The 23,084-nt window shown below is 48.0% G+C and overlaps 1 protein-coding gene across 2 annotated transcripts; it reads left to right on the forward strand.

Annotated features, from left to right (window-relative positions):
• The first annotated feature begins 184 nt into the window (after nucleotides 1–184).
• Nucleotides 185–20,827, forward strand: IQCB1 (IQ motif containing B1). 2 transcript variants are annotated; one of them, XM_066575333.1, is made up of 14 exons: nucleotides 185–336; nucleotides 1,493–1,607; nucleotides 1,687–1,849; nucleotides 3,481–3,610; nucleotides 5,779–5,872; nucleotides 7,026–7,125; nucleotides 8,723–8,895; nucleotides 12,523–12,632; nucleotides 13,310–13,419; nucleotides 14,379–14,521; nucleotides 15,726–15,874; nucleotides 15,987–16,118; nucleotides 19,968–20,124; nucleotides 20,224–20,827. In XM_066575333.1, the coding sequence occupies exons 2-14, from the start codon at nucleotides 1,499–1,501 to the stop codon at nucleotides 20,454–20,456; spliced, it is 1,803 nt and encodes a 600-aa protein (XP_066431430.1). In that variant the 5' UTR covers nucleotides 185–336; nucleotides 1,493–1,498; the 3' UTR covers nucleotides 20,457–20,827. The 2 variants fall into 2 exon arrangements, with proteins under 2 accessions (XP_066431430.1, XP_066431431.1); XM_066575334.1 differs by having other exon boundaries at nucleotides 191–372.
• The last annotated feature ends 2,257 nt before the right edge of the window (nucleotides 20,828–23,084 follow it).

Raw genomic sequence — 23,084 nt, forward strand, 5'->3', positions numbered from 1 at the left:
ATGTGTCCTCAACAGAGCGCCATCTTCCTGACTACCATTCCATTGAAAACTAGCGCTTGGTCGCTTCGTCAAAATGGTCTCCGCCTGTGGAAAATCTAAAGAGGGAAATTGACCTCTAGCGTTCTTAGAACCGAAGACTCAATCCAGTTCCTGGCCCAGCGGTGACGAAGCCACTGAATTTCCCAAGATGCATCGCGGCTAAGGCCTGACAGCAGGAAGAGACCTGGCTAGAGTTGTTTCTGGTTGCTAGGCGACGTGAAGGAGTCTGGGTGGCCTTTGATCTAGAGCCGGGGTCCGGTTGTGAGGAGCTGGGGGGAGGACTGACCGTGCCGCCCTGTGAGTCCTGAGCTCCGCTGACACCGGGGGGCGCTGGTGAGGGATGATAAGCCGGGGGAGGTGGCGGTCACGGGCGCAGACAGGGTTAATAATAAGGCTGTCAGCACATTACAACCCCCTCAATCAGTGGCTTGTACATACAAGAAGTGTTATCACACCTCTCTGTCTTCTTATAGCATTGCCATCATTGAGAAATCGCCATTTTTTTGCGTCCCGCGCCGCAAGCTGATGGGCAGTAAACCGTGCGGCGGATATTCTCGCTCCGACATCGCCTGCGTTACAGTTTTCGTCAGCTTCTGACGCCATACGCTGCACATGTGGAGCGCAATGACCTGCCCCACTGTGGCCATCCGCTTCATGGACGTTCTGCGCACGCGCCCGCTCCGCCACGTAAAAAGCTGCCCAGAAATCCAGGACCAGTGCAAGAAGAAGAACGCCCGTCAGATGGTTTACGGCTCATTTGCATACTGGCGCAATGCAGAAAAACGGCGATGTCTTAGCGCTGGTAGCCGTTGATACGGACGGAAGGGTGTGATAACGCTTCTTACCGTCTGTCTAGGGGTGCGGCGGGCTGAGGGGCTTGTAACGTGTTGACAGGTATCCTTAAAGGGGTTGTCCGGGACGCAGTGCCGCCATTTATTCCACGCGTTACGTGGGACAAGTTTGCAGTTCACGCTCTTCTGCAGGTCTCCCGTTTTCACGGTCAGGACTGCGGCTGCACGATGCCCCTGTGAAGCGCCACTAATGTCGCGGCACAGCGACTAGATCGCTATCGGAGGGTCGTCCTTTCATTTGCATATACTGCGCATGCGCTGATGTAAAATCCGTAGCGTGAAAATGAAAGGAGGGTCGTCCGCGACTGACGGGGTGGCTGATGTTCCTGTATACCGCGCCGCGGTGGATCTTGCGGGTCAGTGTACGTGTTTCACAGCAGGATCATGTGACCGTAGTTCTGACCGAGAAAACGGGAGACTTGCACCAGTAAGTTGCGTATTTTGGCCTTTTACCAGAAAGAGTGGAATAAATGACAGTTTTGGGACAACCCCTTGGTTGAGACCATTTTCCGCTACATGGGACCGTACCCCGCCGTTATGTCCGTGGCGTTCTAGTCTGACGCTTATTACCGCCTGTCATTCTCACACTTGTTGCCTCACAGGGAAGGATGAGTGCGAGCGCGGTGCGGAGCGTGGACCGCCGGATCCTGGAGTTGGCGTCTAAGCTGACGGAGAGCAGTAACAGCTCAGACCCCGTCCTGCTGCTGACCCTGAGAGGTAAGCCCAGAGCGCCGCCATTACTGGTACCTGCGCTTTACTCTGACAGCAGCCGCCGAATCAATCTCTCTGTCTGCAGATATACTGACAAGCGCCGAGCCTGGAAGTAAAGAACTGCAGGAACTCAAGGAGGACTCCTACAGCTACGGGCTGGTCCAGTACTGCGTTCTGGTTCTGAAGCAGGATTACAGTCGGGTGGATGGCGGCTGGACGACGGCCGCTGGTCTGGCTGATGTTCTAAGGTAACACGTAAACGCAGACGGCCTGCATGTTTAAACTGCGTCTATGTTTAATTTCGTGTTAATCTTAATGGGTCCAAAGTTTTCGGGGGATTAGTGTCATGATTTATACAGGCCGATTCGTTTTTCTAAGTGCCAAATCCATATTCTATGTCTATTCCCATGCTTCAGTTTAAAGGGGTTGTTCGGGGCTTTTCCTATTAACGACGTATCCTTAGGATAGGTCATTAGTAGTAGATCGGCAGGAGCCTGTCACTCGGAATCCCCACCAATCAGCTGATCCCCGGACCTGCGGTCAATATGGACACTGCAGCAAACAGCGCTATTTGTATTGCAGTGGCCCTGTTTGGTACTGAAGGCACCTTTAGTACCAAACGGGCTGCTGCAATGTTGACCCGTGTGTGACTAATGGAGGCAGAATGACCCGTGTGTATGACTAATGGGGGGCAGAATGACCCGTGTGTATGACTAACGGGGGGCAGAATGACCCGTGTGTTTGACTAACGGGGGGCAGAATGACCCATGTGTTTGACTAACGGGGGGCAGAATGACCCGTGTGTTTGACTAACGGGGGGCAGAATGACCCGTGTGCGACTAACGGGTGGCAGAATGACCCGTGTGTATGACTAACGGGGGGCAGAATGACCTGTGTGCGACTAATGGGGGGCAGAATGACCTGTGTATGACTAACGGGGGATAGAATGACCTGTGTGCGACTAACGGGGGGCAGAATGATCCGTGTGTATGACTAACGGGGGGCAGAATGACCCATGTGTATGAGTAACGGGGGGAAGAATGACCCGTGTGTTTGACTAACGCGGGGGCAGAATGACCCGTGTGTTTGACTAACGGGGGGCAGAATGACCCGTGTGTTTGACTAACGGGGGGCAGAATGACCCGTGTGTTTGACTAACGGGGGGCAGAATGACCCGTGTGTTTGACTAACGGGGGGCAGAATGACCCGTGTGTTTGACTAACGGGGGGCAGAATGACCCGTGTGTTTGACTAACGGGGGGCAGAATGACCCGTGTGTTTGACTAACGGGGGGCAGAATGACCCGTGTGTTTGACTAACGGGGGGCAGAATGACCCGTGTGCGACTAACGGGTGGCAGAATGACCCATGTGTGACTAACGGGGGGCAGAATGACCCGTGTGTATGACTAACGGGGGCAGAATGACCTGTGTGCGACTAATGGGGGGCAGAATGACCTGTGTATGACTAACGGGGGATAGAATGACCTGTGTGCGACTAACGGGGGGCAGAATGACCCGTGTGTATGACTAACGGGGGGCAGAATGACCCGTGTGTATGACTAACGGGGGGGCAGAATGACCCGTGTGTATGACTAACGGGGGGGCAGAATGACCCGTGTGTATGACTAACGGGGGGGCAGAATGACCCGTGTGTATGACTAACGGGGGGGCAGAATGACCCATGTGTATGACTAACGGGGGGCAGAATGACCCGTGTGTATGACTAACGGGGAGCAGAATGACCCGTGTGTGACTAACAGGGACCGACTGGGGCAGAGTGACCTGTGCCTGGCCGGCATCATGACTCTCATAGGGAATTCCTTGCTTCTTCTGTAATGTGCCAGATAGTAATTAACCCTTCCATTTTATTGCTTCCTAGTAAGTGCTGTGTTGGTTTAGATCCCAAGAACGACGCTGATGACTTTTACTCTAACTTACTGCCATCTGCCGCCCTGAACATGTTAGTGCTGGGAAGACGGATCCAAGCGAGATTTGTGCGCTCGGTCAAGGTGGGTACATGGAAAGGAAGGCTTGGAGATCTGAAGGCATTATAAAGCATGTGTCTGCTCTCCCTCTTGCAGACAACTCCATACTTCTCCAGGACAAGCAGGTCTGGGCTAGAGTTCTGATACACTATGGTAATCCCCCTTCCCATGCCTATACTCCCTTGTGGTACAATACCGCATTGCCCAAATTCCTTAAAGGCGTATTCCAATTGTGAAGTATGGTTATAAATCGTGCAGCCATTACCTTCATTTCTGATGTTTCCCTGCATCACTACTTTCCAGGATGACCACCACATCCCTGCTGATCTGCAGCTTGGAACTACATGTAGCACTCTGTACTTTCTTCCTCTGCACTTCCCCGCTGCCTACTAATCAGCAATCCGGTCCCAAGAGCTGAAGGAAAAAAAGCCGCCCCTGGCCGTTCTTACTGAGCAAGCCCAACCTGTAGAGCTGGAATGCCTACAGGACATATCCAGGGGCAACCTGGGAGTAAAGGTTGCCAGGAGAAAGTAATAGTCTATAGAGTTACAGACACAAAATTCAAAGCAGAAGCCGCTGCTAACTTTAATAACATTTGATTATCATTCATTTTACTGCAACTTTGTGTAACCGGAATGCCCCTTTAATATCCCCCCTGTGTGGCCTCAGCACGATATACAATAGCTCAGCCAAATTAATCCCAGGGGTCTTAAACCCTTCCAAACTCTTAAAGAGGAATTTGATCTGCCCAGTAATATTCTGTTTTGATTATATTCAGTTGCGCTGGGCGTACTATGCCCAGTATGGGGCACAGGCCCTGGAGTACTGCCATGTATAACGGCCTTGTGGCCTATCGTCAGGATGCTGTTCTTGCTCCTAGTCGGAGTTGATTCTGGGAGACATCATGATAGTTAGTGGGAAGATATTCTGGCGGTGCCTAAAAGGGTCTCACTGTGGTATCCTGAGAGCCACAAGCCTGTATGTCCACTACTAGGGTGGTTAAATTCAGAAGGGACGTTTACCCTAAATGTGAAGCAGAAACGGGATCTTTACCATTTAATTTGGCAATGCCCGTATATAGAGGAAATTCTGGGTGCAAGTCATTAGATTTTAAACAACATGATGGGAGTTCTTATCCCGCTCACCCCTAGGTTCTGTTTGTTAGATAGTTTTGATCCTCTTAAAGGGAACCTGCAATGGCCTTAGAGCCATCAACTACATTGGGGCTCAAAGGTCAAGGATCGGAGCGCTGTTTTATACTCACCGGACACCCCGTTCCTGTGCTGTGTCCCAGTGACGTTCGCGTACTCACAGAAAGGGACTCTTACTGCTCATGTGTCTCCTGTAGAGGTGAACAATATCACCCCTTCCTCACACAACGGATGAGCAGCCTAAACGCCTCTCTGCCTTATTACATAAACGTACCTTCATCGTGGTGTTCTGGATAAATAATACGCTGTATGGCCCACGGATTCATTCCCCACGTACAATCTGAGCCGACAGGCCTGCTTTGTGCGCCCCTTTTCCTGGGTGATCTTGTGGGGACCATTGAGAAAATGGGCGTATGTCCGCAACCCTCTGGCGGGCTACACGTATCATAATGGCTTCTCTCAGACATCTGCGCTTGAGCTCTTATTGCTCTTCTACCAGTAGTTGGTTGCCACGCGCTGGCGGGTATTTGGTGCTTTTAGTCTCCAAACCTTTTTTCACTTTTCCTCCCTTTTTTAGGGTTCACTCCCCATTTATTGCTGTTTATGACTGTTTTTGTCGTCTCATGTCTTTACTGCAGACCTTTGTTGGTTTGCCATCTGATTACACGTATGCCGCTGTTCTCGCACATCTGCACTTGTTATACGCCTTGCTCTTGGCTATGAGGAACCGCACGGACATAGGCCCGCTTATTATTGACTTTAACACGTTATTCCTTTTGTACTATATGGTGTCTTGCCGATACTTGACATCTGATGTGGCGAATATTTTGTTTTCGGTTTCATTTCTTGAATTAAAAATAAACCACCTGAAGGAAGATGAAGGCCTTACAAATCCTGTAGAAGCTGATATATGGTGGGAGTTGTCATGCATAGACCGTGTACCATCGACCGCACTATATGAATGTAGATGACCCCTGCAGCCCATGGCCGTAGGCTGCAGTGACCTCATCCATAGTGATGTATTGTCCCTCTTTCTGTAAGGATGAAGAGAGCGCAGAGCTGCTGCGGTGCTTCAGGCTGGTGATGGATTCTCTGTGTTGGTTGTTCAGCGGTTACGTACAGCTGGTGGAACTCGGTAAGTGACCCGTACCGGGGATTTAATTGTCACATTGGAAAGTGCAATGACGTAGATGCCTTGCTCATAAAATTCTGTTAACATCGCTGTTCAGCAATTCAGGCAATCAGCTGATCTCAGCCTCCACACTCGCTGCGGCGGACTGGATGTTCACAGCTCTTTCCACTTTGGGGTCAGAGCCAGAAGTGTAATAGAAGACTTTGCTCCCATTGAAATCAATGGGATCTATACCTTTTTTTTGCACTTCCAGCTCCCACCCCAATCCAGACACCTGTCCCCCCCTCAGTGAAGGCAGGTCTAAGATTAATTGATCAACGGAGGTCCCGAGCAGTAGATCCCCGATGATCAACTATTGATGACCTATTCGGGTAAAGGTCATCATTACTGCAAGCTGTTAAATGGCCGGAATAACCTTTTAAAGAGTTGGTTCAATTACCGAACAACATTCCCTGTGCACGTCTAACGGTGCTAAAATAGCAAGAGGAGCTATATTTACCTGTCCTCAGCTCCTGCAATGCAGCGCTGTGGCCCCATGGATCTCTCTGTTTGTTGTGGGGGGATGACATCACCAGATGATACTTGATCGCAATCGACTCCAGCATTATCGTTGTAAATTCCTGGCATCATGGCACCCGTGATGTGAGTGCTGAACGATGATGCTGCAGCCTCTGATTGCCTGTAGCAGTCAAGTGACAGCAGGTGACATCATCCTCCACAGCAAATGCTGGGAGATCATCGGGGTCAACGTTCTGGATTGCGGGGGCTGAGGACAGGTAAATGCTGCTCCTTTTGTTCTTTTCGCACCGTTGGACCTGTACAGGGAATGTTGTCCAATAACCGGACAACCCCTTTAATACGTATGGATGAGGCCGAATGAACATTACGTTTTTTCTGTTAGGTCTTAGCATGTTGGTGTCCAATTTACTTCTTAAACCCCCCGTGTTTAATTCCTCTGGCCGGACACCAGTGTAGATGCTGGAAACCTACATATTACAGATCCCACTATGGTTTGCAGTATTTTTTCCCGTATTCTGACACTTCTCCCCAGAACTCTGCTGGTACTTGTAGTCCTCGTGTCTGCATCCACTCTGATAACACACAATCACAAAGTGACGCATCTGGTAATATGTGAACCTCTTGGATTTATCTGCAGTTTTCAGACAGGAGCATTTCCTGCAGTTACTGATGACCGATGATGTGGAGAGCGGCACGGCTGTCATGTCTGTACTGCAGGCCCTCCTGCGCGCCAACAGGTACCACGATTAATGCTGCGTGACAATAGTATTGACACAGGAAATCACATTATAATACGCACCATGTTTGATTATCGCTTATCATTAAAACAAAACTTAAAGGGGTTTTACCACAATTACATGTTATGCACAGGATAGGGCATAACTTGCTGATCAGTGGGGGAGTCTCACCACTCAGACCCCCACTGATCTCAAGATCAGGGGTCCCATGTCTCCTGTTCTCCTCAGTGCGGGTTACTGCACCGCCACAGTGAGGAGACTGAATAGAGAGCAAGTCACACAAGCGCACTAGTGCTTCATTCACTTTCATTGGGACTGCGGAGATATTCGAGCAGCTATTTCCGTAAGCCCTATTTAAATGAATGGAGTCCTGACCACACATGTGAGGCCAGCGCCCCCTAACTACTGACATTGCTGCAGGGATGAGAAACGACCCCTGCAGTGACAGGCAGAATGGGACACGGTAGTCCTGTTCTTGAGATTGGTGTTGGTCTCAGCGGTGAGACTCCTGCCGATCAGCAAGTCATCACCTATCTTGTCAATAAGGGAATAACTTATAATTTTGGTACCAACCCTTTTAAAACACTGCATAAAAGACTAACACTGCACACCGACGTATATAATATGTTGTAACAAGGACACAGAGATCACTGCATAGATGAACAGCGATAAGCAGGAGGCATCTATTCACTGCAGCAGAGGTATCAGCTGGAACTACAGATCAGTGAGTTCTAGAAATGTTACTGTGACTATAGAAGTTAGTTAAAGGGTTTGTGTCAAGTTATAAAGATATCTCCCATCCTCAGAATAGGGGATAACTTCATCAAAGGTGGGAGTCCGACCTCTAGGACCCTCACCAATCTCTAGAACAGGGTCTTGAAGGTCTCTGCATCAATGGAGCATCAATGATACTGGCTCTCTACTTCCAGTCCACTACGGATACTGGGTCACACAGCATGGATTCTCACCCCCCCCCCCCCCCATTGTTTGTGCTGTCATTGCAGGGGGTCATTTTAGTAACCAAGCCTGCCCCCTGCAATGACATCACTGACAATCAGATGGAAGGGGGTAATCCATACCATGTGATGCGGTGTCGGGACTGAAGGTGCTGCCGCTGCTAGATTCAGAGTGGGTCACTTAAGTCTTTATTTTCCCTTGAAGTGATGAACCCTGCACCAATATGTCTGCGAACGTATACATGTACCAGAATGGGAGCACTATGGGTGCAGGAGCATCCCATGTTATATACTAAATAGGAGGCAGTTGGTGGCTGAGGTTTCCGTTGGTCCACACGTCACCAACCTTCTTACAGTTAGATGACGGAGGGTGGCGAATGTAAAACAACTCCCGTTGTTTTCACAGGGAATCTGTTCTGAACTTTAAGTGACCCAAATGAATTTTTGGCCTTTCCAGAGATATTTGCTACATTTCTCTGTCCGGTTGGGGCTGCGGATATCAACTTCACAAATCTCATTCACATGTATGACATATAAGCACAGCAGATATTCTACTGCGAAAAAAACGTTGCAGGAAAACCCGTTGGTTGTGAACTCCCCGACCTTGACACTCAGCCATATGTGTTTTGTGTTGTTTGCAGTTCCGTCCTGCATCAGATTCCAGAGGAGACGCTGCACCCCATCCTGGACGAACTGGTTTACAAACTTTCCGCCTCCTCTAATCCCGTCACTGGCAGTTCTGCATCTCGGTCGCTGCTTCTGATGGTAGAGTCTAGTCCTTGTATCGTGCAGACAATGGACATGCGATATAAAGGTACTGGCAAAATTAGGAGTCTGACTCAGGGGCCTCTTCATGGGTGGGGTTGACTTATTTTTTTCCATATGTATAATAGTTGTAGGTGTACACTGGTGGTCACTATATCAGACCCTCCGGCCCTCTCATGATTGACGCTCCCCTTCCAACCGACCTCCCCTCAACATCTCTATTCCAGGGTCTGGAACCACCATTACCCCCAGACAGCACGCCCGCTGCCTTAGGGTCCCACTAGACTCGGACTTCTCCTTTACCCCCCATATCCAATCTCTGGCCCAAACATGTCACCTCAGAAATATTGCTAAAATCCAGCCGTTCATCACCACGGATACGCTGAAGACACCTTTGGTCGCCCTCATCCACTCCCGACTCGACTACTGCAACTCGCTACTCATCAGCCTCCCCCGCACCAGACTGGCTCCACTCCAATCCATACTAAACCAGCAGCTAGGCTCATTTTTCTATCCAGCCATTACTCAGACGCCTCTGCATTATGCCATTCGCTGCATTGGCTGCCCATCCACTGCAGAACTAAATTTAAACTCCTCAACCTCACCCACAAAGCTCTCCATGGCGCTGTGCCACCATACATCACCTTCCTCCTGTCTGTATACCACCCAGCCTGCTTACTCCGATCTGCTAACACACTCAGACTAAACACCCCTGTAATGCGAATCTCACGTGGTCGCCTCCAGGACTTCACCAGAGCAGCACCCATCCTCTGGAGCACTCTACCCCAAGGCATCTGGACAATCCCCGATGCACGAAATTTCAGACGCGCCTTAAAAACTCACCTCTTCAGGGAGGCATACTGAATCCCCTGATCTAGTCTCCCTGCCCCTCCCTATGGCTCCCCACACCTTCCACCCTGCTTATTGGATACGACCTTTACCCCTGCACCTCCTTACCGCCCCACTCCATTTGCTTCCTAATAACCAATATCCACATGTAATTCCCTACTGCCTGTGTTCCCCCATGCCTTACCTCACCCCCTCTTGTACCTCCTGTATCACCCCTCCACGTTTGTTGCAAACTGATTATATATCACATTGTAATTGTTGTATTGTCTGTGTTCTTCCGTGCCTAAAAGCGCTGCGGAATAAGTTGGCGCTATACAAATAAAGAGTATTATTATTATATTATCCCTGCGACCCCGGGGTGCAACATAAAATCACATGACAAGTTTTCCGCGGATCATTTTTAGTGTAAATTCACAATAGGTGGGAAAATCCAGGGATTGAGCCACGAGGCCTAGTTATCGTCGCTAGACTATCCGGGACCAAGATTTCACTGACAACCACGTGGGCTTTCTCATGTAATGGTGTGCAGAGTATACTGAGTATGGCATGTTTGAGGAAAAACATCCAGCAACAAGGGATCCTGTGGATGGAAACAACTCATCACCGAATGGGGTCAAAGGAGGATGTCAGGACTCGATCTGACTAGCAGACACTGCACATTTAGGAGGAGCCAAAATACTAGTGCTCCAATTAGCGTGTCCGAACACATAACTCACTGTTCCTTAGCATGGATGGGCTATAACAGCAGATGACCAGTTCCAGCGCCATTGTGCCTAAAGGCCCATTTACACGGAGCGAAGATCGCTCAAATGACAGTTTGAGTGACCGCTTTGAGCGATCATTTTGCATAAACTATTAAGTAGCTGCTCAGCTACTTAAGAGCGATCAAGTATGGAAATGAAGCCTTAGCTGAAAGCAGTTAATAGCCCGAGGGCTCTTATCTGCATTCAGCTCCTTTGTTCTCCAACGGGAAACAATGCTATCAGCACTCCATGCGGAGAACTGCTGATAAGGATGACCGGCGATTTTTAGGTTGGACTGAATTTAACGATCAGCTAGCAGTGCCCGAAAAGTGCACGATGGCCGCGCGTTTAGACGCAACGATTATCGCTCAAACGATCGCTTTTTAGCGATTTTTGAGTGATCATCGCTTCGTGTAAATGGACCCCAAGAGAAAAAGAAAGACGAGACTCCAGAGGGTAAAATAAAACAAAAATTGTATCACTGGGTAGCAGAAAAATATCTCCTGGTCAGATGAATTCAGATTTCTATTGCACTGTGTTGATGGGAGGTGAGAATTTGGCGCAAGCAATATACATTGATGACCCCTTCCTGCCAGCCGGTCAGAACATGTCAGCACCGCCATCTGATGTGCGACAACTACAAGAAGCTTCCTGTCCGCAGCGGCTGATTCTCCCGCGAAAAATGTAATCCCCTAGTAGAATCTACACCATGACGAATTGCTGCGGTTATGAAAGCCAAAGGAGTCCTACGCTACTAGATGGGGGTCTCTAGTAAAGTGGCCATTCTGTTTTTTTGCCATGACTGTAGTGCTGCGGACAGAGTAGGCTCGCATCATGTAGATTGTCCCAAAACATTCCAGCTATGGGGGCCGGCAGCGGGAAGACTAATGGGGGCCAACATGAATATTTGTTGTTCTTCCGAGTATTCAGCACTATTATTTATCAGAGTTTGTATAGCAGAAACACAGAACATAAAAGATTACCAGCATTATCTTAGAAGCGGCGCTCGCCTCCAGGAACGGGATCCAGCCTTGGATGTGAGGAGCGATTATCCTCCGGACGCTGCAGTTTGCAATGTATAAATAATTTATCTAGAAATAAATGAATTGTACGAAGAGGTTTGTGGTCAGCAGTTTGGTGTCTGGAGGCTGCTGCAGCACATAATCAGGCTCAATGTGTTCTCATCATAGGGCTGTGGGGACAACCCAGTATATACATCGCCTTAGATAAGTATAGGAATACGGAGTGCAGCTCTGGAGTATAATACAGGATGTAACTCAGGATCAGTACAGGATAAGTAATGTATGTACACAGTGACTCCACCAGCAGAATAGTGAGTGCAGCTCTGGAGGATAATACAGATGTAACTCAGGATCAGTACAGCATAAGTAATGTAAGTACACAGTGACTCCACCAGCAGAATAGTGAGTGTAACGCAGGAGCAGTATAGGATACGTAATGTATATACACAGTGACTTCACCAGCAGAATAGTGAGTGCAGCTCTGGGGTATAATACAGGATGTAAGTCAGGATCAGTAAAGGATAAGTAATGTATGTACACAGTGACTCCACCAGGAGAATAGTGAGTGCAGCTCTGGAGTATAATACAGGATGTAACTCAGGATCAGTACAGGATAAGTAATGTATGTACACAGTGACTCCACCAGCAGAATAGTGAGTACAGCTCTGGAGTATAATACAGGATGTTACTCAGGATCAGTACAAGATAAGTAATGTATGTACACAGTGACTCCACCAGGAGAATAGTGAGAGCAGCTCTGGAGTATAATACAGGATGTAACTCAGGATCAGTACTGGATAAGTAATGTATGTACACAGTGACTCCACCAGGAGAATAGTGAGTGCAGCTCTGGAGTATAATACAGGATTTAACTCAGGATCAGTACAGGATAAGTAATGTATTTTTAAAGAGTCTCAGCTTCTTCTGTATAATCTGCAGTATGCTCATAGGATGACTGATTTTATATAGATATTGCTTTCTCCCTTCTGAGTTCACCAGCACATAATAACATATAACATTCTCATTCTTCACACACATTAATTGTATATTATTTATACACAGGTCTCCGATCTCTGTTGAGCAAGCAGTGGGCCGGGAAAGGTTTTGACCGCGATCTCAACCGACTCCTGGACATTTTATATTCCAGCTCTTACCAGAAGCAGGAGCTGCAGGTAAAATACGAGCATATCCTGCAGGCCAGAACTCTGAGATGAGACTAGAACTCTCACAGATCTGTCCCCTATTATCATGCATGTTAGAACGTTTGTTTCTGCTGTGGTGTCCCTTGATATCAGAAACTGAAACACACGAGGAATCTGTACATGGCGTCCTCCTGAAACCAGTCAGCCATCGATTGATTCCAGCACACACAATGAGTCCTTCAAAGCAGGAGTCGCTCTTTTGGGTGTCCCAGTCAGAGTAACCCCTCTTTTTGCTTAAAGGGATTGTCTGAAACACCAAATGACCATTTATTCCCCTTTTCATGTTGCACCTTTTTTTGCAGATTATTCACTTTAGCATAAATGTCCCATTTTCCTGATTGGATCTGTGGTCATCGGTCTCACGATCCATTCTGAGCAAGTTCCACTGACGTTACCTACACAGAACCCCATGTGACTTTGCAGCTCAGTGAACGGGTACAACTCCATCAGTCTCTGGGGGCCATCCTGTCATTCACATGTACAGCGTATGCCCTGTTGTTCTTCTGTCTACATATTAAAATGCTTTAGGAGCACCAGCTGTCCTCAGAAATCTCCCCCAAACTTTGTATCAGAGTTTTCAGTTCCCAAATTTCTGTTCTTATTTGTTATACAATGAGAATTGTAAGACGTGAACTTCCTGTGCGCAGAGACTGCATCGGGCTGCGTGCGTCATTCAGGCCGTGTGGAGGGGATTTCAGATACGGAAGAGGATGAGGAAGTTACCTGGGGCCGTCACGTCTCTACAGAGGAGCTTCAGGTACAAGCGATGACAGCAGTTACTGTATGGACAATGGCATTCTGCATTATATTATAAGAGCTGTGAGATTATAAGGGTGCGTTAAACCCAAACGATTATCGTCAGTTTAGTTAAACATGGCCGACGATTGGATGATGAATTTACGTAAGCATAAATATCACCGTTGGCTTATCATTCGGTTTATACACCGATCGTTCAGTCATTCTTACTCATTGGTACATTGAAATGAACGACTGAATGATCCTATTGATTTATCTTTGTGTTTACACTGAGTGTTCGAGCGAGCGACTGGGTCATCATTCGCTCGTCTATTCGGGCTAACGGTTTCTCGCTACGTGTAGAAGTACGCTAACTCACAGTCAGAGGGACGGACAGGTTATAGTCACTAAGATGACTGGAGTGGAAGATGGTCCAGGGATTTAGGCTTACTTCACACTTGGTTGACTGTTGGGCACATGAGCGGCTGATAGTCGTCCCAAGAACTATGTGCTTTCACACAAAAGTAGCAGTCAGTCACTTAGTGAACAGAGGCGGAGGGCACTGGGGATCTCTTCTGGCCACCCGCCTCCATTCACTGTGAAAAGGCAGATGAATAATTGCGTGTTTCCACAGCTCAAGAGACACTCACTAGTCACTTTGTTTTCAGTGAACGGAAACAGAGCGATTAGCGACTAATGAGCGATTTCTGGCTCCGCACCCTGTCTGGTCCCTTGCACGGGTCAACTATCGTTTAAAATCGCTCATTTCAGTGATTTTGCGTCTGATTGTTGTCCCGTGTAAAGCCACCTTTACCCTGATGGCAGATTTGGAGTCGGGAAGGATTTCTTACTTCTCTACGATGAGGAAAATAGTTTTTTGCCTTTTTGGGGTTTTTACCGTCCTCTGGATGATTGGCTCAACTGGATGGATGGATGTTTGCAGCCTCAAACGAATTTGAAAAGTTTCTTCTGAAAATCTAGAGCAAAACGTCACCAAGAGATGAAGCAACAGAAGAGGCGGAAAGAAGAAGAAGAGCTGAGGGAGCGTCTGAAGCTGCAGAGACTTCGGGCGATGAGGGAGTTCAGAGAGAAGCAGCTGGCGTTACTGGAGATCGTCCATGCAGGTAACGGGGTGAATCTGACGGTACACAGGGGCAGAGCTGGGACAACATCTCTTGTCTTTACAAAGTACTTGTTTTGTATGGGAAGCCAAGAATAGTGATGTTGGCCTTATACACTGAATGGCCCCATTATCCCCATAAGCCCCCGGTCCTTTCAATTGGCGCTTCCCTGTGTGGAAATTAAAGCCATGACCCTGGAGTGTAGAAGAAATTAAGTAACAAGTTTTCTATGGATCAGTTTCAGTGGGAGCCCACACTGAATCCAGCGTAAGATTGGGATAAGGGATATACTCTAAATGGCCACTTTGTTAAAGACACAGGTCCTTTTTATGATTGGAGCTTCCCTGTTTGGAAATGCAATCTGTGATCGGAGTGACTTCCAACGAGGCCTGGTCATTGGTGTAGACTAGCCGGGCCAGGATTTCACTGCCAATCTTGTGGAGTTTTCTTGTGAATGGAAAATATACTGAAAATAGTGTGATTGAGGAGAACATCCAGTGAAAGGGGGTCCTGCGAACATAAACTACTCGTCACCAAAAGGGGTCAAAGGAGGATGTCAGGAATCGTTCTGATTAACAGATGCTGCACAGTCAGGAGCTGCCAGGTACAGTGATGGTGCTCTGACGAACATGTCTGAACGCACAACTCGCCGTCCCTTAGCACGGATGGGCTATAACAGCAGACGACTAAGTCCAGCGCTGTTTTGTCAATGAGAAACAGGAAGGTGAGACTCCTGGGGGCAAAAAAGCACAAAAATTCTATCACTGAGCAGTGGAAAAACATTGCCTGGTCAGACGTTGCACCGTGCCGATGAGAGGTCAGAATTTGGCACAAGTAGCATGAATCAGTGACCCCTTCCTCTCAGGCAGGTGGAGGTAGAGTAATGCTGTGGGGAATATCTTTTTGGTGCACCTTGTGGATGAATGTCACAATGAATTACTGCACTTCTGAAAGGCCAAAAGGAGTTCCAACGTGATACTACATGGTGGTCCCTAATAAGGTTTATATTCTGAATGAAGACTGGAGGTGGATTTGATCGTAACTCTGATATAAGGGATCACTCAAGTCTGAATAATGACGTCAACATTTTTGCAGTTTCTGTTCATTTTGTGCACAAGAAGCAAACTGCAAAATTCTGTTAACAGCAAATTGAAAAAGGGGTCACAGTAATCGTTACTCACCTCCAACATGTTATTTTTTTCTACAGGACAAATGGACAAACACATGCGTGATACCCGGGAGATGTCTGCACTGGTGATACAGAAACACTGGAAGGGGCACAGACATAGAAGGCGGTTCCTGCTACAGAAGCAAACCCTCAAACAGTACAAGGCCGCGGTCACCATCCAGAGGGCGGTAAGGCTGCTCATAGGCAAAAGAAGAAACAATACCCGGAGGTCGGGTCAGTTCTACCATGTTTTGGGGTCATGCATATAAAGAGAGATTTCTGGTTTCCTTAATTACACAGGCGCTGAGGTTTTTGAAGAAACGGAGGAGGATCCGGGAATCGTTATCTCCTTGGAGAAAACATCAAGAGCTCCCAGATGAGGAACGATTGAGGCTTCAGCAGAAAGTGGACGCTCACCTCCAGCTCCATCCGGTCAGAATATTCTAGATATCATAGCCGAGGGGGAGTACACTAAGTCCTGCTTCTTATAGGATTGTTCCTGTTAAGGGTGGCTTTACACAGGATGACAGTCATCCCAACGATTATTACTCCTGTGCTGTCACATCCGAGCAATAATCGAGCACTGAATAGAGATGGAACGTGTCGGCGGTCTCTTCTTGCTGCCTTCATTCAGAGTAAACAGGCAGTCAGTCATAAGTGAACAACGGACTGTTCACACGGGCCGATAGTCTCTTGGCTTTTAGAGGAGCTAAAAACCAAGCGATTTTTGAGGAGTGAGCGATTCTCACTCACTTGCCCTGTCGGGTCCCATGTTTACACGGGGCGACAGTAGCTTGTAGTCACTACAGCTGAAGATGGAAGAAAAAGGGTGGCGCAAAACCCAAAAAGTGTTAAAAGACCAAGTCCCAGGAGTGAGCCCAGAGCCAAAAAGCTTTGAGGAAAAATATTGATAACCAGTGATGAAGATGCTGCCAACTAGGTGGACCCACCAAATGGTGGCCGGACTAGATACAGATATAAATAACGGGTTTATTGGAGCAAACTCTGCAGTGAAACGTTGTCAAGCAATGAGATAAAATATCCGACTTCTCCTTTATTTAGTGGGTTAAAACCAGCAATTGATATGCGTTTCGGGGTGAACCCTTTTATCAGTCATGCTGGGAGATACATTGGTGGTAGTAGTGGGGTGGAAAGTACCCAAAAAGGCAGGCTAGTGGAACCGAAGCTTGGACGTCCAAGGCAGAGACACTGGGGAGCGCATGGCCAATGAAGGGGTTCATCCTGAAACGCAGATTTCTTGCTGGTTTTAATCCACTAAATAAAAGAGAAGTTGAGTATTTTATCCCATTGCCTGAAGACTTTTCCCTGGAGAGCTGTGCTGATATATCAGATCTCTATATTCATTTAGTATGTAATCGCTATCAGCTCATACAAAGCCAGCGATACGGAATTACTCTTTATCCTGGATGTAATTTGATAAGTTCTTTCTTATATAGATAGATAAACCTCGGTACAGCAGCTTTGCACCCGGACGTGTTACAGACAATCTGTCGCATATATATGATTTTAAGGGCGGCTACACAAGTAGCGTAAATACTGGGAAATTTCCACTGAGGAGTTTGCAGCGGAAATTCAGTAGCTTTTGGGCTGGGTTCACACGGGGCGTAAAGTCTGCGGCGGGACCGCACGGAAATTCGGCGAGATTTCCGCAGCTGAAGTCCCGAGACATATGGTGCGGGTTTTGAAAGCGACTTATTCTGCTGTGGCCATCTCTCTCCATAGAGAGAAGACAGCCTGAAGCGGAAACGGCAATACAATTGACATGTCACGGATTTGAATTCCGCGGCGCACGCCAGTTTCAGCGCGGCTTGGCCGCAGCGTGTGGACGAGATTTTTGCAAACCTCGTCCACTTTGCTGCTTAGTCTCAGGCTTAAGATTGCAGACAGAAATTCCATGGCAGTTCCGCCCTGTGAACCCACCCTGTACAAATTTTATGGAGGAGATTTCTAGAATCTCCTGCGCATGGAGCGGTAAACGTCTGCAATGAATCCACAGCATTTTTTAAAAACGCTGCAGACTATAAATCTACTTCATTCCTATTTATTCTATGGATTTCCACTCTTGAAATACTAAGGTTTTAATCCACTATAAAAACCGCTCCCATATCCGGACCGTCCGGATTTGCCCACATTTTCAGCGAATTTGCTATAGGTTTTCCGCAGCAGAAAACCGGCAACAAATACACGGGGTATGAAGTTACTCTTTGGGGCTCATTTACAGGGGCTTATGCAATTTCGCTCTGTGAAAAGCTCACCATGTGTACGTGCATGTTGCATGCAACTTTGATGCATGTGTGCGTTTTCCTTTACATCCATATTGCATGCGTTTTTCATGCACGCAAAAAAAATATATATATGCAGGAAAGCTCAATTGATATCACTTTTTTCCACTTGTCTCCTGGTAACTTGTAAAAAACATAGTGCATACAAATGCAACTGCCTATTTGTTCCGTTTTTTTAACGATCCCCTAGACCAGTGATGGCGAACCTCTCAGAGTCAGAGTGCCCAAACTGTAACCCCAAACCTACTTATCGCAAAGGGCCAACCCATCAGGGGGCGGGGCTTATCACAATGTAGGATTTTGAATACTTTTGGATGCCAAAATGCTGTCGAATTTGCCACGGAAATTTCTACTGAGGGTATTCTGCAGCATTTCTGCCTCGTGCAAACATATCCCAGCAGTAATAGTGCCCCCCCCCCCCCACCCCAGAGTGGCCCCAGCGGTAATAGTGATCCCCGCAGAGCAGCCCCAGAAGTAATAGTAAACCCCCCCCCCAGAGCGGCCCCAGCGGTAATAGTGATCCCCCTAGAGCAGCCCCAGCGGTAATAGTGATCCCCCTAGAGCGTCCCCAGCGGTAATAGTGACCCCCCCTCCCAGTGCGGCCCCCAGTGTGTATAGTGACACCCAGTGCGGCCCCCAGTGTGTATAGTGACACCCAGTGCGGCCCCCAGTGTGTATAGTGACACCCAGTGCGGCCCCCAGTGTGTATAGTGACACCCAGTGCGGCCCCCCAGTGTGTATAGTGACACCCAGTGCGGCCCCCCAGTGTATATAGTGACACCCAGTGCGGCCCCCCAGTGTGTATAGTGACACCCAGTGCGGCCCCCCAGTGTGTATAGTGACACCCAGTGCGGCCCCCCCAGTGTGTATAGTGACACCCAGTGCGGACCCCCCAGTGTGTATAGTGACACCCAGTGCGGCCCCCAGTGTGTATAGTGACACCCAGTGCGGCCCCCAGTGTGTATAGTGACACCCAGTGCGGCCCCCAGTGTGTATAGTGTCACCCAGTGCGGCCCCCGGTGTGTATAGTGACTCCCAGTGCGGCCCCCGGTGTGTATAGTGACTCCCAGTGCGGCCCCCGGTGTGTATAGTGACTCCCAGTGCGGCCCCCCGGTGTGTATAGTGACTCCCAGTGCGGGCCCCAGTGTGTATAGTGACACCCAGTGCGGCCCCCGGTGTGTATAGTGACTCCCAGTGCGGCCCCCAGTGTGTATAGTGACCCCAGCCGTAATAGTGACCTCCCACAGCAGCTTCAGCATTAATAGTGGTCCCCCATGGCGCCTTTGGCAGTAATAGTGACCCCCCACAGCGGCCCCCAGTAATAATAGTGACATCCCACAGTGGCCCCCAGTAGTAATAGGGACACTCCACAGTGGCCCCAGTAGTAATAGCACTACCCTCTGAGACCCATACACTTACCCCCTCCTCCTCTGCTTGGCGCTGCTGCTGGCGCTGATCCCAGGTGTACACTGTGACGTCAGTGTCTGCTGCCGAACGCTTTCTCCCCTGCTCTCATGGAACCTAAGAGGAGACGGCAGGAGAGGGGGAGGAGGAACCCGACTACACACTGACGTCACAGCAGCACAGCTGAGTGAATACCGGCAGGGTAACCACAGCTCCTGCCAGTATTCACTAACTTGGTGAGCGACCGACGGCGGCGCATGCCAGCAGGGAGGGCTCTGCGTGCCGCCTCTTGCACGCATGCCATGGGTTGACCACCACTGCCCTAGACTTTACTGGGCGGTTTTGATCTGTAAATATGGATGAAAATGGGACATGCGCCATTTTATTTCTTACGTGAACAATTGATCCGCAAGAAAAAAAAAAAGCTCAACTGAATATAGCAATGTAAAACAATGATGGTGCATTGTGTCCGTAAAAGATACAGACAGAACGTACGCCCGTGTGAATGGGTCCTAAGACTTGGGAAAATGCTGCGACTATAGCGTGTCACAATGATGGGTGTTATTCCTCTTAGGCCCAGCAGATGTCCGTAGAGCAGAGCCAGGAGCTGCATAGTACGGTGCAGGACAAGCTGGGCCAATTCCTACTGACCAGAAAGCAGCAGCAGCGCACCGAACAACGCAGGGAGGCGCTGCTCGCCCAGCTGAACACGGACATCAGCATGCTCATGGGTATGTCCTTGTATAAATGCCTTCTAGTCTCTACCAACGGGTCACAGCATCACCACACTCTTTGGTTGACGGTGTGTTGGGTGTTCCATTGTTTTGTAGGTGCTCCGAGTCTGAGAGATGCGACAGAGAAGGACGTCGACTTCTTCACCAGCAGATCCGTCCCAGTCGCCCTCAAAGCCAAGCAGTGTCACAGCACAATGCTGAAGCGCAGCCGCTGGCCCTGGTGGAAGAAGCTGAGCGATGAGTTTGTAGAGGAGGATGAGGCATTTCTGGGCGACATTCCTGACCTGGAGCATGGCATCATCTTCATTGCTGGAAGCAAACAACCCTAGTTTACCCAGAATGCAGTAACCCCTGAGCCCGCCACTGACTCACACACGGTTTACGTCTCTCCGAATCCCATTACCGGCTCTTAGATGATTAAATGCATCTTCCACACGTTCTTTTATGGAAAGTACCCCCACCCCCGTCACTTGCCAGTTCTCTGCGCAGCACCGGTGCCCGTACTTATACGCCAGTAACGTGTAATACTTGTGTCTCCCGCAGAGCAGTCAAGTCACTTATTCCAGAGCGGTATCAGTCATGTGACCACATAGGTTAATACGTAGACATCGGATGGACGTTTGTGGGCGGTATAATTACTGCTTAGTTTTTTTCTAATATTTATTTTTTCCACTAGTAATAAACCATTTATTCTTTTATATATTCAGGTGGAATCGGCTTCAATTAATGTCAATTATTAGCAGTGAGGGAATATGAAGAAGTTGCCGTCATTGGGTCTCTGTAAATCCTCAACCGCAGGTTACAGTGTCTGTACCCACTGCCGTCACTTTTACAGTCCGGGGAGGTGTAAAATTATAGCATCTCGTGGCTCTTACCTCCTTGAGGGTGTATTTACGTGCATAATTTTTCTAGCGCAATTTCTCTCCCGATCGCAACGGCAAAGAACTAGTTAAAGCGACCCTCTGGTTTCAGAGCAAAACCCTGTGCCTCCGATCCGCTGGTTTGAGATCCTGTTTTTAGTCGTCCAAGACAGCCGCTGCAGTTTTCTAGCTAGCAATTGCACACTGTGCAGTGCTTGCTGATTGACCAACACTGATCTCATAAGCAGCAATGGCCAATCAGGAGGCCCAGTAAAATGCATTGGTAGTCTGGCCAAACCAGTGCAGTATTGGGATTAAATAATCTGAAGATTGCGTCGGCCATCTTGGGCAGCTGAAAATGGAACCCAGAACTGTGAATAAAAGAATGCAGGCTATTTTTAAGCAGAGAGATGGTGAAGGAACACGTAGCTAACTTAAATGAATTCAAGTCTCAAGGTCCAGATGAATTACATCCTAAGATACTAAAGGAAGCAGCAGAGGTAATTGCTGAACCACTCGCCATAATCTTTGAAAATTCCTGGACAAAAGGAGAAGTCCCAGAAGATTGGAAAAAGGCAGATGTTGTCCCGATCTTCAAAAAAAGGAAGAAGGTGGATCCAGGAAACTACAGGCCTGTGAGCCTGACTTCTATACCAGGAATGATCTCTGAACAAATTATTAAACTGCATATATGCAAGTACTTGGATAAAAATGGAGTAATAAACCAGAGCCAGCATGGGTTTGTAACAAATAAGTAATGCCAGACAAATCTAATTTCCTTCGATGGCAAAATCACTGACTGGGTTGATCAGGGAAATGCGGTGGATATAGTATATCTTGACCATTGGAAAAGCATTTGACAAAGTATCTCATACCATGCTTATAAAAAAAATGACCAAATATGGGATTGACAAGGCAACTGTTAGGTGGATTCACAACTGGCTGCGTGATCGTACTCAAAGAGTGGTCATAAATGGCTGCACATCCAAGTGGAAGAATGTATCAAGTCGGGTACCACACGGCTCTGTTCTCGGCCCAGTGTTCAACATTTTTATAAATGATCTGGAGGAGGGAATTGATGTGAAAATTATGTAATTTGCTGATGCCACAAAGCTAGGAGGGATAGATAACACTAGGGAAGAGAGAGAGTATTCAAAAAGATCTAGAAAAGCTTGCACCGTGGGCAGCGACTAACAGAATGGTATTTAACAAGGAGAAATGCATAGTCCTACATCTGGGCAAGAAAAATGAATAAAGCACATACAGAATGGGAGGAATTGAGCTAAGCAGCAGCACATGTGAAAAAGACTTGGGTATACTAATAGATCAAAAACTGAACATGAGTGAACAATGTGATGCAGCAGCAAAAAGGCAAGCACAATTCGGGGATGTATTAAGAGAAGCATAGAGTCTAGATCACGTGAGGTCATTATCCCCCTCTACTCTTCCCTAGTCAGACCTCATCTGGAATACTGTGTCCAGTTCTCGGCACCCTACTTTAAAAAAGACATAGACAAACTGGAGCAAGTTAAAGAAAGAGTTACCAGGATGGTGAGCGGTCTGCAAATCATGTCCTATGAGGAACAGTTAAAGGATCTGGGAATGTTTAGCTTGCAGAAGAGAAGGCTGAGAGGAGACTTCATAGCGGTCTACAAATATCTGAAGGGCTGTCACAGTGCAGAGGGATCAGCCCTATTCTCATCTGCACAAGGAAAGACTAGAAGCAATGGGATGAAACTGAAAGGGAGGAGACACAGATTAGATATTAGACAGTGAGGGGTGAGCAATGAGTGGAACAGGTTACCACGGGAGGTGGTGAGTTCTCCTTCAATGGAAGTGTTCAAACAAAGGCTGGACAAATATCTGTCTGGGATGATTTAGTGAATCCTGCACTGAGCAGGGGGTCGGACCCGATGACCCTGGAGGTCACTTCCAACTCTACCATTCTATGGTGAATCAGAGGGGCAACAGCAGGTAATATAACTATTCCCTCTGCTCCCAAGACAAAATTTTGTTCAAAAACCAGAGGGTCGTTTAATTTGAATGGGTTAATAGACATGAGCAATTTTTTTTTTTAGTTACTAATTATTATTTTCG

Source organism: Eleutherodactylus coqui, chromosome 8 (genome assembly GCF_035609145.1).
Source record: "Eleutherodactylus coqui strain aEleCoq1 chromosome 8, aEleCoq1.hap1, whole genome shotgun sequence".
Taxonomy (NCBI): Eukaryota; Metazoa; Chordata; class Amphibia; order Anura; family Eleutherodactylidae; genus Eleutherodactylus; species Eleutherodactylus coqui.